Source organism: Eutrigla gurnardus (genome assembly GCF_963514095.1).
Source record: "Eutrigla gurnardus genome assembly, chromosome: 1".
In the NCBI taxonomy this organism is placed as follows: Eukaryota; Metazoa; Chordata; class Actinopteri; order Perciformes; family Triglidae; genus Eutrigla; species Eutrigla gurnardus.
In genome coordinates this window covers 31,212,071-31,228,305 of record NC_139915.1, presented here as the reverse complement: position 1 = coordinate 31,228,305, position 16,235 = coordinate 31,212,071, and the positions used below count along the sequence as shown (strand labels likewise).

Genomic DNA, 16,235 nt, shown 5'->3' with positions numbered 1-16,235 from the left:
AACTGCGAAAAACATTAACTTTCTAATTTTAAAAACTGAACTTATTTTTCTTTTATCAAACCACCTCTGGCAAAACAGAAAAGAAATCTTGCTATAAAGTGAAATATTTAGCTCATTTATTTTAGTCAGAAATTTCCCTTAAGGCACCATGACACTACACAAAGACACTTGGTAATAATAACTACAATTTTTTCTTTATTGCTGCGGAAGAATATTTCTTAACATTACAAACAAAAAGAAAAAGCGAAAAACAGTGAACACTTTTTTTCTTTCAAGTGAAGTATTGAAATGTAAGGCCTCTTCTCTTAAAGATGAATTCAATTTTATCTGTTTTCACAAGAAAAGCCTACAGCATATTGATTCACAGTATACGAGGCCGTGGTGGTGGCAATGTCTTTGGCATTAACCTGAATAGATTTCAAGTAAAATATATTTATTTTACTTCTATAAATATATAAGATCCCAACAGGGAAATCATTTCAAAAAGACTTTGAACATCAAGGTTATGAAACTAATGCTGATATTATACGCTGAAGAGTAGAAATTCCAATAATGTTATTTGTCTTTCAAATATGGATCTGTTGAGATGCGTCAAGTCATTATGACAACGTTCAGCAAAGCAGCAGCCGTTAAATAAAAACAGAAAGTAATACCAGAGGCAGTCAGGTTTAAAAAAAAAAGGTTTACATTCATCTATTATTTGGCAAACAGATCAAAAGTTACGAAAATGCCTTAATGTTATGCCTTTTTAAGCTGATTATTCTACCCTCCCTAAAAAAAAAGAAAAGAAAAAAGAAGCATTGCCATCTGCTTGGATATTCTTCACCCAATTTAAAGAAGATTAACATTGTTTGTTTTTACCTCAACTTGGCCATTTTAACAAGTTTGTTCAGAAAAAAAAACTTTATTTAAATGTGCACAGAATGTGTCTGCATGTATCAAATGCATACGAAGACAGAAATATAGGCTATTAAGGAAGATACGTTTGCTTTTGCAGGAGTCTCGCTAGCGGGGGAGTTTCTCGTCAACAACGGATTTAGCTTCTGTCTCATTTAATTACATATATAAAAAAGTATGTCCCAAGATGTCAGCTCTTTAGAATGTATATTTCTCATTTACAGAAAACACACTGGGGAAATAATAAAGTCTTTTCCAGCCAAGAGCGGAGATAACAGAAGAATACTAAGCTAGTTAGCTTTAGCAAGAGTTAGCTGGGGAGTTTTTCTCTTCAACAATGGATTTAGCTTCTGCCCCATTTGATTATATGAAATGATTTGTGCCCAGATATTTACAGACAACACCCAGGGAAAAAATAAAGTAAATTATCACCAGCTTTCACTTGTTATTAGGGCCGAGCGCCGACAACGTCGGCAGCGAAGCTCTGTTGTAATTGCTTTGTTTATTATTATTATTATGGAGAGTAACTGCCTTTTTGGGGGCCTTATCATATTCTGATGTTGGAAAAAAAGTGTGCTCATGGGGACTGGCGAAAACATTTTGATTTTAAAGGTTTCATCCACAAAAAAGTGTCTCGCTAGCACCACCTAATGCCTTTTAGGCCACGCCCCTCACACCGTATAATTAAAAGTGCAGTTCGAGTTCAGATATTCATTGCTGTAACTAAGTTTGGTTTTTACCTCTAAAGTAAAGTTACTGCAAATGTAAAAAGCTATTTTTTTTTTACAGAAATTATACTTTATATTTTCTATGGCATAACATGTTTTTGTTAAGCATCAAAAACAGATGTTCTAAAGTGAGAGTTAGAGTGAAACTGCTCCATCGTTTTATGAATTATACTAAAGAGAGAAAAAAGAAAATGTGTCTGTTTGCTTTCCAGGATTTCAGCAGCTCTCATCCTGACTGGCGGTGCCGCTGGAGGGATGCTTGGGGCAGGCGGCGCTGCCGGCGGTGTTGGAAGAGAAGGACGACGGGGATGAAGACAGCTGGTCGTAACTTGGCAGGCTGTCCTGGCTGGGGAGGACGTTACAGGTCCGTCCAAGCCGCGGCCTCGGCCTGCCGCCTTCGCCTCCTTCACCCTCGCCGGCGTCCCTCTGGTCCAGCAGGAATGTTAGGGACTCTGCGATGCGGTTTAGCGTCTGGTCCATGTGCATTATCTGTCAAATATTGACTCAAATATTGGTAACTGAAAGCTCCCGCCCCAGATTTGGATTCACTTCATCAATAATATTTATTCCTCATTTGAGAGCACAGAGGAGAGTGTTACAATTATGTCCTTCTTGTAATTGAATAACCTGGTTTGGGACAACAAGCATTATGGTATTAACCTTCAGCCTGTGCCAAAACACATTTTTACTGCTGTACTGTGCACGGTCTATAAAGACCCATCAAACAAAATTACTTATTTACTCAAGTCAAACTGATGCAACAGAACTTTAGCTGTGAAGATTATAAAACATACCGTCACATTCATTTAAGTTTCAATTTGATAATTTAAACTTTAATGGTTGGTTACCCCCAAAACAGAAGTTTCTTTGGTTATTTTATCCACAGTTGAAAAAGCAAGGAATGCGAGACACACTTGGGGACGGATTTGGGGGGAGGTTGTGATTTCTCTTTTGACATAAAAAAGAACTGAAGGAAAACAACATCAAGGTTTCTCTTTTTTGAGCCGCCGAGCTGGCAAAAGCTGTTTAAGTTTTTATATTTGAATCAAAAATAACCAGGGCCACATATGTCACATTTCAAAGCTAAAGTTGAATGTTTTGTTGCATTATTAAAAAACAATTTGAGTTATTGATAAGTAAAACTGCCAGTGCGCGGTCAACAGAGAGGCCTCAAACTATGAATACAATACAAACACGGCTTTCCACCGAAGTTGCACAAATCCCACCTTGTCCTCCATCCTGTTGAGTCTGGATCCGATTGAGTTGGTGCCTTTGTCCTTGGCTCGGTCTTCAGAGGGGAAGTAAATAATAAGACAGAAAGGATTAGGACGGCGGTTTTACTCCGTAGTTACTCTGTAATATATTTGGAGAAAGCAGGGGCGTGATTCATCACCGGAGCCCGACTGGAACAAGGTTATCTTCCCTATGGACTGGTCCAGTCTGTGAGGAACACAATGGGAAGCTCCAGTCAGAGGAACACATATATCCAGTCAGAGGAACTCATGAGGTTCTACATTTGTCATGCTTTCAACTCGCCCCGAAGGGATTCATTTCACGATAATGACTATTATCCTGCTTATTACACGGCTACTTACTTAGTGTTGATTTTTGAATTATTTTATTGATTGTATAATAATTCGTCGCTGCCACTTAAAAACAAACAAACAGTCCTCTAGCACGGTAGAACGCTGTAATTCGCCAATCAGAATGGAGTATTGGACGAAGCCGTGTAATAATTCACGTGAAGCTCTTTCTTAATTAAGCGGCTTACCTTCTCTGCAGCTCCTTGATCCGCACCATGAGGTTGAGGTGACCCTGGGAGTACTGCTCGATCACGTCGCGCACGTCATACGGTTTACGAGCTTGCTGCAACGGGAACAGAAAGGTTCGATGAAGAAAATCATTTTCAGAATAAACGGCAAAAGCCTTTCTCTCATTTCTGAAGGTGTTTGCAAAGTTCAACATGTTCTCGTCTCAATCGTCACAGCAGCTTGACGTAATTTTCAAACGCACTGGGTAGCGCAGGAAACACGTGCTTAACGTCGTAAACTCAGAGAATTGCTTAGGTTTCGGCAACAAGAGGACTTTAGGTTAAGGACTCTATATTTAGGTTTAGGACTCTATATTAGGTTTAGGTTGGGTTATCACGATGTCTCTAACATCACTAGCATAACCTGGAAATGTGTCAACAGCACTTTCACTTACAGAAAAATGTGAAATGACCAAGACCTGTTGACTAGCGCATAAAGTTGTGGCGACAAATAGGGAAACAATTTAAAGGTTGAGTAGGTGATTCTGATTCAGGAACACTTTCTGTTATATTACTTGAAATCCTCGTAACATACCGATAGAAATGAATAAATTAAATGCTCTGACGTAAAAAAAAGGTCATCTGGGGCCGTGGCAGGACTGTAAAACCCAGTCCAATAAAAAAAGTAGGGCGGGAGAAAATTATTGGACGGCCTGCCTGTCTGTCAATGCTTACTTTCCGATTGCGAACACTCGTTTGGCGTTCAACGCCTTTGAACGGAGGTCTGAACGAAGTGGGCAGAACTTTTTCAGTTCTGCGGTCAAGGTCAATTCTCTGTGGATTTTCCAAATTACCTTCTTTAACGTCATGAATGAAACTTTGGGACGTGTTTGGGGGTTTTTTTTCTCTTTTTTTTGGCTGGAGCGCTTTCATTGCAGTTACTTGAAAGTCCCATGCGTGTCACAAAGATGCTAGTCGTCGATATCAAACACAGAGGAAAAAACATGGAAAAAAACGTCCGTTATCCGACGCCCGGGGGATGAGATCAGGCCGTAATGTTTCATGTCGGTTTTGCGTTTGTCTCTCCCCGATCTCTGCAGCTGAACTCGCTTGCAGGGCTGGTGAGGTGTAATATTAATTCTGTGCATGGAGTACTTTGTATTCACTCGCTATCAATTTAACACTAGTGGACTGAGTGAAAAGGGACGAGCCCTCTATAAGCAGGTTGAAGGAGACTACTTGCTGCAAATGTAAGGAGGCAATCAATTGAAACTGTCAAAGCTCCGCTGTGACACGACGCCAAACACTTACTGCCGCTGCCACTGCTTTCATCAAAAGCCCAACCTCCATCCACCTGGAGGTCTAACTACATTTTTCTGGGGCAAAGTTGTTGTTTTTTTAAATTGTCACGCCCGCTGAGCTAATAATAAATCACATTGAGGTTAGCAGGATTGCTTACGATGGTAACATTGATAAAGTGCCTGAGAGAAAACAAGCCTATGGATTGAGGTGAAGTCCCACTTACCTGGAAATTTCTTTTCGCCACAAAATAACGCATTCTCTGGATCACCCGGATGGCTTGTCGGTGCGACTCCGTCAATCTGCGTACGGAGAGTTTTTCACGAATCAGTTAGCGTCACTTTGAAATTTATGTGGAAATTGCTTTTTGTAGAAATCTCAGAGAAAGAGTAAAACTTCTAAATCTAGGTTTGGATTGGACTTCCTGTTGACCCGCCGCTGAAAGCCCAGGATAACAGCAGCCTTGTTGTGGGAAGTATTAGGAGCTATTACGCATTCATTACCATGGAGAAGCAGGCTAGTGAAGGGGAGAGCAGCTCTTTGTCAAGCTCGATAGGTGAAAGACGGAGGTTCTCGTAATGGACTCTTCACGGGGGAGATACAATGGCCTGACATTCAAATTTGATCAAATAGGAACTATATCATGAAGGAAATCACACAGGAAACCAACAAAAGGTTGGTGACGTAACCACAAGGAGAGAGAAACACCATTCTCTCTTTCAGCTCTAATGACTACAGAAAGTGCGGTTGTGAATAGTGAGGGTTTGTATGAGCTGCTCGTCCACAGACGGTGTTACGGTCACGTCCCCGGTCACGTCGGGAGTAACAAATGGAAGTGAAACCAATGTATCGCCGTGGACGCCGGCCGGCAGCAGTACACACACATATGAGCCATCTAAATGCACGGCTCAAAAATCAATATCAGTTTAAGTGTACGCTATATTTAGAGTATTTTCTGACAGGGAAGTGAACCGAAGGTGACACTAATCTACTACTATACTGCGTTTGTCAGTATGGTGGCTGTGAGGACAGAAAAAAAAAAAAGGTTCTCCCTGTCAGATAAGGGCTGTCTGACGGCGAGCTAATTATCTCTCCTTAATCGCATGCTCGTTTTTTAAAATGCAGAAAAGGTGCCGAGTAAGGGTTTTCTCTACTTCCTCCTGTGACACTGACGTTCCCACCATTACAATAAAAAAGTCTTAACGGTGCACACACGATTAAAAATCGAATTAGGACTCGTACGTGGAATGAAAGGATGTCAGACTATAAAATAATAGTGCGGTCAACCTTCTGTATTGTCACGCTGCTCCATCAACACTTCAGCCGTTAGAGCCCGGACCTCCTCACAAGTCTAGAAGAAGTAAGTCCACCTCGCACCTCCTCCTTCATTTAAATCTATTAACTACAGTAAACGATCCGGCAGCTACTTAACCTTAGACATCCCTCATGTGCGCTCTAATGTTGGCAGAACAGATTGCGGTTGCTATTCACCTTTTTAATTGGGTGAATGATAAACTAGCCCTCAAACTAGAGTCTTGCATTTCCCTTGGACATTTTAAAGCTTCATTATCTGATAGGTTGGGCTATTTTTTTTTTTTTTTTTTATAATGGTTTGGTTGGGGGGGGGGGGGATGCTTCTTTCAAATCTGTCTCAGAGGCTCAACTGATTTTCAGAATGGAGACCATAGCTTTAAGACAAAGCTGTGAACATATTGTATACAATATATTGATACATACAACCCTCCTTTAAAACCCAAGCTATGCCTTTATGGTCATAATTCTTGAAGAAACAGCACAACATATGGGGGATTATTTTAGCACAAAGACTAAAGACGGGGGACACAGCTGCTAAATCAAGGCAAAGCTGTAATAAAACCCTCACTAATCATCAATTATGTCTAATTTAAATACATACAAAAATAACAAACAACAAAACGTGTCTATAAATGTTTATGTTTAAATTTACATTCCTGAGAAGTTACACCCCCTTACTTTAACGTAACTTCTCTATCTGTATAATGGAATTCCTTTTTTATTAATTTATTTTTTTTAATTAACATCAGTGTCTAATACTTATCTTGTCGTCTTGAGCCCTAACTTTTGCAGCAATTACCGAATAGTTTCGGGCCTGATTAAAATTGCATTATTCATGTTTTCAACATTCCTCAGCTGATTCAATTAAAACTTCTGTCACAATCTTGGGAAAGTGTTTCGTCTCAGCTTTTTGCACCTTTTGTTTTCCTCCTGCGATCGGTCCAACTGCTCCACGAGACGGAAACAAACAAGGCGACGTGAGCACCATGGAAACCGTGTTTCAAGGAGGCTGTGTTCCTTTACCTCCCACTTACCTAATAGCTTCAAACCCGGCCCTTTTAGTTTCACTATAAAAGGGCCGTGTCTGCTGTGTTACCAGAGCGGTAATTTGTGTTTTTGTGACAAATGTCTGGTGGTTTTGTTAAACCTCTCAATACCGCTGTCTTCAATTTACCAAAACACAGCCTGCTGAGTGTGGATCCTGTGAACTACCCCACATCAAGGATCCACGCTGCCATCTTGGATTTATAGCGATGGCTTAATTGAACCGTCTTCACACTATCGATGAGTTGAAATTCAATCTCCAATTTTCCTGCAGAAGTTTGACAAAAGGAGCAAAAACTTTCAAGCTGTGGAAACAAGTCGTCGTGTCTCGTAATGGTTCAACTCGGCGCTGTTTTTTTCTTTTTTTTGATGTGGCTCTACGTGAACAGCTAGTTGCGTATTTTTGGAGTCAGACGAGCAACTTTGTGATCTTCGCCAACAAACGGCTGCTGCATGCAATTCCCACTCCGCATCATTACCCCCGCCGTCTACAACGCAAAGTCCCACGGGTCCGAACTGTCGCGCCATTTGTTTCACTTACTGTGCACTTACATTTCACCACAGTTACTTAACGCTCGTTTCCCTCATATCAGCCGCCGTCTCTCAGCTGTGCAAGTGCCTCGGCAAGCACGAGTGGTTTTTTTCGCTAATAGAGAATAATTTCGCAGCGGAGAGAGGAGCGCTCTGGGGGGTTTTGACACATCACAAAGGTTAATTAGTAAAAAAACACATGCAAACGACCCCTAGCACGCTCATTAAAGTACACATGACTCACTGTGACCGCGAGGAGACGGGAGCCAGATCGTTGTATCGCTCCGGCTCCAGCTCCAGGTCGTCTGCAAAGCTGCAGTTCCTCTGAAGGGGGCCCGGTGAGTGGACGTCCAAAAGGCCGGGGTTTCTTTTCACTGCAGGACACACATGCATTGGACTTCAGTTATCAATATGTGTGGGTTGAGCAGAGAACGGGGCCCTTTTGATTGCTTCAGTTTGGCACCTCGCCCGTTGTGTTCAAAGGGGAATTCAGTTCAATTAAACGTGGTGCCGTTTGCTATGAAACAAAAAACCTGATTTGTTAGACTTGACAAAAAATGTAGATTTCTTATCAAAACAACCCAACCAGCAGTTTGATTGATATCCCCTGCTGTGCAAAAAAATAAATAAATGCATGATTCAGGAAAATAAATAAAAAATCAGATTTTTTGTTTTTGTAAATTAACCTGTATTCTGTTTCTCTCTATAAAAACTCATGGTATATTGGTTTGGATTTAGGTATTACATTTGGCAATCAGTTGGTTGTTTAAACACAAGACATGGTCTGACGTGGGTCTCAGTTTCATGCAAAATAGATAATTTTAAGAAATAAATGCAATCCATGACTGTGGTTGAATACTTTTTTGGAATTCTTTTGTTTTAAGTGCAAGGACCCAGAAGTATCTAAGTGGCAGCCATGATAAGTGTGATGGAAATTTGTATGAGCCGAGGAGCAAGGAGCCCTCTGGAGATGGTGGAGGTCTTATGCAGAAATATGTATTGATGCTTGATGGTCATCGTGAGAATCAAGGTTTGAGCAGTAAACCAGTTATGCCACAGCGTCTGTATTCTGTCTAAAGGTAAGAACTTTGTGTTCGGCCATGAGAGACACGCTAGTGTCTTGTTTGTGATGTTGCCTCGCCTGGAGAAGCAGACGCTTTATAACTCAGATTAAATGCAAACCTATTCATAAGATGTATTAATCTTACACTGAGGGAATCAGGTATAGAGAAAATCCCCTCACAATAAGAGCTTTCTTTCTTATCTCCTTTAGTATAGCGTCCATTGGACCATCCAAATGAAAAGGACATGATGCCGTCCCATAATTCCTTGCGGCAGCAACATTTAATGTATCCAACTGTTCGGCTCTCAGTAACATCCGTTCATTTGTACACTGTGGATAAAAAACAACATAATAACATCCGTCCTCTCTCATATAAGTGCAGTTGGGTTCACTCAGTACAGCGGAGGTCTTCTCCTTGACTGTATGCCGTTTCCCATTAAATACATTAAAGATGGCAGCGTGGGCTAAATGGTCACGTCACGTAATGTGTGGGTGGGGAATCTTCAGAGGAAAAAAGTTGCTGCCCGATCACTAAACACCCATAAGATGACAATAACCATCAACAGCCGTCACGCTAACGACCTTAACAAGGCCACGTTGGCCATACATCACGTTGTGATGTATTAAGCATAGATGCCGGTTGTTAGCATCGTAATAAAGTAGCAAATCTGCGACTTTATAAACTCGTAAATTTGAATTTTTTTTCTCTGAATTTTTCCACCCTCTCTCGGCTCCATTTTTTTGTGGTACATATGGCTGTGTGACTGACACAGTACAACTTGTAAATGTGTTTTTTTTTAACAAATGCCATTACAGATTTACTTCCTCCTAGTCCCAGATATGAGATGTGATGCAACGATTTACATCTGGAGGGACAAAGCAAACTGAAAAAAAACTCAAATCAAACACATGTCGTTACCTGGAGGCGGCGAGCTGAACTGAAGGGAAGACAACGACGTCCAGGACTGCTGGCAATCTGCAGCACGCGTGACGACAAACACCAACATGATCATGTTCACCACAGGGCAACAAAAACAAAACACAAACCATGTTAGTCACAAGCTGTGGTGCTGAACATGCACTTTTCTATTCATCGCTCACATAATAATCAAGCAAACAACTTGAATATATCACAACAGGATCATGCCTTTAAAACAAAAAGGATGCTGTTATTGAGAGACTAAAAACTGGAGGCTGTAGAAATGGACAGTGAGAGAGGACGGGAGGTTTTGTGAGGACGAGGAAGCCAACAGCAGCTCACCACATCCTCCCAACGTGTGGGATCCTGCTAATCCAAGGTACACGGACAAAACATCGAGAGAGGGGAAAGACAAAAGCAAGAAAATAGGCGGTTAAATTAGATTAAACAAGCAGATTTAGAGACACACACACATATATGTAAACACTGTCATTCATAGGCAGTAATCCTGTATCTCTACACTTACAGGAAGGATGCATCTGCAGCCCCGTTTGACAGGTTTATATGCTTATTTGAATGTAATGCGTAATTGGATTGAGATTAAGGTTCTAGTAGTTTAATGAAGTCATGAATCAAGTTCAAGATTAAGGTTTATTTTATAATTATTACTCGTTTTGGGTTGTTTTTTGGGGTCGTTTTCTCTCGAGTCCCTCTTGAAAACATTTATTTTACTGTATCATTGTTTGAAGGTCTGGTCCTGGTTCTCCTGTGCCTCCCTTCCCTCCCAGCGTGACTCTTGAAGGGAAGCCAGGTTCATGGTCTATCCTCTGTGAGCTGAAGGAGTTTCTAGAGTATGATTTCATCTGATTTTCCCCCCCAGAATCTGACCCGATAGCACCAAAGACAAGCATTAAGAATAGCTATAAATAGCCAATCTTCTCGCAGACGGTCTGGTTTACTTATGTAGGTCCGACGAGCCTTCAATATTAAATTGAGAATGTTTCATAGGTTAAAAGTAGGTGAAAATCTTCAAACATCATAAATACAACAGTTCCCTCCTCCGCCAACCTCAGAAACATCAGAAATGTGATGTCATCACACAAGACCGTAACCATATGAAGGTAGTGGACAAAGTATAAAGTTTGTCAGTATCATTAACACTCTAAAACAGTTCCAACCAAACCGACCCTTATAACCTTCATGAAGGTAGAATTAACTGAAATAGCTTACAATAACAAACAAGCAACTTCATGTACCAGTAGGCTATATAGTAGTAATACTTTTCCCCACCACTGCTCAAAACCAGCATGTTATTCACTGTATCCAGTCCAATAACTCTGCTTATCAACTACAAGTAAAATCCCAATAATCATAATGTGAAGTGGAGATAAAACCAAACAAACCGAACTAATGAATTGAAAAACACGGGTTATGAATCCTTAGAAATCCATCCAGGCCAGGAGCGTATGAGCCGACTCTGCAAACAGTCGATATAAGCACACACCAGATGGCAATGTGGCATTTAGCTAAATGATTCATAGTTAACAGCCACATGCTGGAGATGTTGGATGTGCAGCGCGACCTGCCGAATCTATTCAGCTTCCACATCAAAGACGCTGATCTTCGTGGAACATGAGGAGAACACACGCAGACGTCGCCGCCATGATGTCGGACTGAGAAGGGAGCGCAAAGCAAAGAGTTGTTTCCACGGCGATGAGCGGTGAGAGAGCTGCAAGATGAAAAAAGGACGCACAACTAAGCACAATAGAGAATATGATCCAATTAGATGATTGGCTCACAGTATCAATATTCATCCCCGACTGAAGGCAAACACACCGTCTTCTCAAGCGTATACTTTGGTTCATCTACACTGAATTAATAACAATAATAATAATAATAATAATAATAATAACCTACAGAAACAGAAAATAAGACAGATTTCTGAAATTCACACGATTAAATATTATGCTTCATTCCATTTGTTGCCGTTTAGCCTTTCATAACAAATGATTTGCACAACAGCACCATAAATAACATTTATATAACCACAAGAAACACAAAATTATATAGTTTGCACTTTTTATCCTCCTGATGACGACGTCTGCATGACTGTAATTTACAATCATATTTAATTTGTTATTTTTGCTGTATTCAGCCCGTTCGTTCTGAAGACGTACAGAACAGAACATACATCTTTAGAAGTGAAAACCTGAAAGGAAATAAAACCAACAAGGACGATCTTGAAAGAATACATGAATGATCAAACATCAAATGAAGTACAGAACCTCAGTAAAACCCCAACCTAAACCACCAGCTTTATTGTGGCCTTCTATATGAATCAGCTGATTTGTAAGACTTATGTGAAATATTTTAAAATCCCAATTACCTTACGTAAAATCAGATAATAAATCTAAAGGACCCCCACACTGGTTCAGGGCCCTGGGTATGTGTGTGAGTACTTGTTGTCCAGTATGTGTGACATTAAATCAAAGAGAGCTCACTCCTCCGACAAGGCGAATCCAGATTTAATAGGTGCCCTTCCACAAAGTTTCATGAAAAATCGGATTTTTTGTTTTTCCATAATCCTGTTGACAAACCGACAAAGAGAAAACATAACCCTCCTTCGCCTCAGTAACGCTGATTCATTCCATTGGTTTAAATCGTTTCAAAGGAAATGTTTACAAACATATACAGTTCTCCATGAGGAGGAAACATGAAGAGACCCGATCAAGGATAAAATGTGTGAAATGAAAAAATGAATGAAGTCATTTCAAAGCTATGTTTAATTATGAGTATGTGTTGTGTTTATGTTTGATGATCAGTTAGGTTTTAGTGTCAGAAGGTCGCTGGCTGTTAAGTTGCCTCCTCTACTCTTCACTACTTCAGAATAAAAACATCCTTCTTCTTCTTCAACACAAACATTAGCAGTTAGAACGAGGGTGAAAAGGGAAGAAGGCAGCGTTTGCCTGGAGGCCCTCAAAATCACGAAATCTGCCCCGAAAAAAATGCAAGTCACTGTTTCTCGTCGGTGAACTTAGTGGAGGTAATTTCTTAATAGTTATACTCGACATAACCACTGCGGTTGTAAAGTAGGGCATGGATTTAATTAGCATGGTATTTATAGTCGGGGGGGAAACGCACCTGAGTTATACCGAGATGTAGTGAAAAAGAGTTTGGTTGCAGTCGATGAGCCGCTGTCTGTCTGCTGTCAGACGACATGCTGAACTCTGCAGAGCCCTGAAGCCCCCCTACACCCACCGCAGTGTTCAAAGTTGATTAAACTCAAATGTATCACATATATGCAAATTTTACCAAATTCAATAAAGCACTCCTGTGGGTCCCCAGCATATATATATATATATATATATATATATATATATATATCCGGTGCAATGATTACATTATGTGTCCCAATGAGATGTTTGGCTCTATAAAAGACAAGACATTTGCAAATGATTCCAACTTTGCTGGCGACCCTGTTATATACTCTGTAAAAACACGCTTCGCTTTGGCACGGAAATGTGACATCATATATGATATTTGTTGGAGGAGCAATCGTTAAATGCCGCTATTGCTCCCGACCCTTCTAGGCTCTCAGAACGGTTGGTGACCCCTGGTCCGATGTTGGTCCAGCCCTCGGTTCCACCTTCGCGCCGCTCTTTGCCTCCTCGACTTGCCCTCGCTGACAGACCGCTCGCTGCTGATCTCTGCTTTTGAACTTCCTCCCACGAGAACGATTGATTGCTTTGAGCCGCCTGTGAGTTCTGCTTCTGAGTCCACGTCTCCGTGTGCAGAACCATTATTGCAGCAAAGTCAAAGACATTTGTAAAAAAAAAATGAAAGCCAACTTGTAGGATTTTGTTTCATTTCCCCTTCAGCCGCTGTTTGATCACGGCAGCCGTCATTAACTGTAAAACGTGTCGAGTAGCAAAGGCGCCGGTTACCTGAGATGACTTCGGGAGGATGCAGTGAATGATTCTGGAGATCACTCTCAGCTCCCCGGCATGAGTGGAGTGTTGTAAGTTCAGCAGTGCAGCACTGAACTTCAGGCTCATCAATGCAACCTCACGCTTTATTGCTGCAATGTGCTCATTCATCTTTAATGGTGGACTTTACCCCCCTCCCCCTCCTCCTCCTCCTGTGGCTACAACTGAAGCTCAAATCAAACATTTTCTTTTTACTGAATCATCACTGAGTATCATTCCCGTGCATGCTTCTGAGAGTTTATTACGTTCTTTAATAGAACCATGTAAATGACTCAGAAAGTTGATTTATCATCTACCATGCATAGATTTTGGGCTGTAGCATCCAATGCTGGTGTATTCTTCAACATGTTTGGTTTTAAAGTCCCAGTGAAACAGAATGTAAAGCTACTGCAGATTCTACACTGTTCCAGGGAAACGGGACATTTCAACTATGCATTTGATTGGACGGCTTAAAAAGTGGGCGGGCTTCGAATGTAACGCTGTCACCCTGATTGATTGATGGAACGATCGATGTTATTGGTTGAAATCAGTATGTAATAGGGTTGAGTATTGGCAAGAACCTCACGATACGATACGTATCATGATACTTTGGTCACGATACGATACGTATCACGATATTGCGATATAAATAAAGATGAAAACACAAGTACCTGTATTTGTACATCAGATGATATTGATCAGAGGAAAATTTAGTCAAAACTATTTCATTCAAAACAGCCTCTCCATTTTATTAATTCCCACGAAATTCACTGGAATAAATATTAAAAATAAAATGAAAAAGGATAAAGTACTGCATTCACAACGCGTCTAAACATGAATCTTTTTTTTTTTTTAATCGATCTTTGGAGTTGAAAAATCGATATTGTATTGGGCGGCAGAGTATCGCAATATATTGCTGTATCGATATTTTTACCCACCCCTAAGCACACTTCATATTTCGTTTTACAGGAATAAATATATTGCATATATGGTTAAATATGGATGTGATGTGAAGAGGGTTTAAAAGATCAGAGATAAGCCTACCTGTGCCCACGGTGCTGTAAACATCCGAACTCAGCTCCCTCCCGCTGTCGAACACCGACTCGAAGGTGATGCTGGGAATTGTGGGAGAAATGGGACCGTTGTCCTTGTCGGTGCTCTTCAGTTTCCTCCTTATCTTCACCTGCCCAACAAACGCAAACAGGCTCATTTATCAGTCTGCGGCCAAAGTAATTCTGTTTATGCAACAACGATAAGAGTCTGCCTGCTTGACTTTAATACAGTTAATAAGACAATAAAGGACTAGTCAATGGTGTAGATTCCTATTTTTGCTTTGTAATATATGAGTTATGTTATATGGACATTGATTGAGGCTCTCAGTGCAGCAGCGAGTCAATAACATGATTTAAGTCTATTTAACGAGTTAAATATTGCTGTTGTCGTGACATTTTTCAAAACTTTATGGTCCGAGCCTTTTCAGGCCCTGAGGGAACGTTTTTGACACATAAACAACATTTTGAAAATCTATGCATTAGCGTGGGCATGATCTGATACCCGAGAAGTAGTGATATTCAATTGAATAATCAATATTAATAATGCTGCTGGCCGCCGTTTCATATCCTTTGTCCCCCTCACACCCAACCGCCGCAATGAGATTCTAATTATTTAAAACTTCAAGTTTAAATCTCATCAGCTAGTTTCTTTTTAATCCTTCAAATCCCCACAACAATACAGTGTGACACAGTTATGGCAACATCACAGAATGCATTGTAGATTCTAGTCCCCATCTTCCAGTTGCTGTTTTAATTCATTTATGTATTTCAGCTGAACTAAGCATTACTCCACCACAATCCTACCCCCCTAGGGGCGTCTCTGGAGAAAATCCTTCCATCTTGTTGTCACTTGCTTGTCATTACACATCTTTTTTTTAAAAAAGCGTATTCATTATTTAAATCGCAAAACATTTATTCACAAACATGAATACATAAAAAAACAGATTTTCCTGAATAGCTGCTTGTTTCTGGTAAGGCGTTGAAAATGCTCCACAATGAAAATGTTGTAGTTTCGAAAAAAAAACTTCACATGAACGCCGAAAAGCACTGGAGGTTTCCCGCTGTGCACAAAGTGAAAAGTTTCAGACTTCAGTATAACACTGCAGGTCGCCAATTGCCACAGTTTCCAACGCACAAAAAAACTGACCATTATAAACCTTTTTGAAAGCAGGATTCACAGTATTGCAGGGCTGTTGCTTCATATTGCATTAGTTTTAGCGTACGAAGCAGCAGAATCTATATAAAAATGGTTACTGACCGATTTCTTGGGCTTGGGGGTCGACAGAGAGGAGGCGTTGATGTTGGATTTCTTTTTCAAAAACATCTTGTATGTAGCCGAATCAAAGTTCTCCACTGCAAAACACCTCCACGAAGTCTGAAGGGAACACGGGGGAGGGGAAGAGGGCAACACGTTGGTTGGACGGGACTAATTTGCCAAACGAGAGAATAAAAAGCAACGCTTCCAGCACATGAAAGGATGCTCTCAATAATGAGACCGGTTCTGTTTCAGTATTCTTTGGTCAAATACCTGAATGAGACAGGCAGCTGCAGGGATCTGTCTGTTGAAATGTTTTTGTCTCTGCTTCTGCTGCACCTTCAGGGCGAAGCCGGAGCCCAGGATTCCCTGTGAACAACAGCGCAGCAGTAACTGATCATTAATTCCCCTTTAACGA

At 40.7% G+C, this 16,235-nt stretch overlaps 1 protein-coding gene across 2 annotated transcripts in view; it reads right to left on the bottom strand.

Annotated features, from left to right (window-relative positions):
* Positions 1 to 1,592: 1,592 nt before the first annotated feature.
* The window catches only part of kcnq1.1 (potassium voltage-gated channel, KQT-like subfamily, member 1.1), a gene marked incomplete at its 5' end in the record, with an annotated part of 38,027 nt that continues 23,384 nt past the window's right edge, over positions 1,593 to 16,235 (bottom strand). Inside the window, 11 exons of one of the 2 annotated variants that reach the window (XM_084016529.1) lie at positions 1,593 to 2,114; positions 2,852 to 2,913; positions 3,019 to 3,065; positions 3,397 to 3,491; positions 4,901 to 4,976; positions 7,808 to 7,937; positions 9,546 to 9,602; positions 9,888 to 9,911; positions 14,555 to 14,693; positions 15,821 to 15,937; positions 16,091 to 16,186. In XM_084016529.1, the coding sequence (XP_083872655.1) occupies positions 1,842 to 2,114; positions 2,852 to 2,913; positions 3,019 to 3,065; positions 3,397 to 3,491; positions 4,901 to 4,976; positions 7,808 to 7,937; positions 9,546 to 9,602; positions 9,888 to 9,911; positions 14,555 to 14,693; positions 15,821 to 15,937; positions 16,091 to 16,186 (1,116 nt within the window). In that variant the 3' untranslated portion in view covers positions 1,593 to 1,841. The remainder of the gene's footprint in view (positions 2,115 to 2,851; positions 2,914 to 3,018; positions 3,066 to 3,396; positions 3,492 to 4,900; positions 4,977 to 7,807; positions 7,938 to 9,545; positions 9,603 to 9,887; positions 9,912 to 14,554; positions 14,694 to 15,820; positions 15,938 to 16,090; positions 16,187 to 16,235) is intronic. The other variant, XM_084016530.1, reaches the window with a different exon arrangement.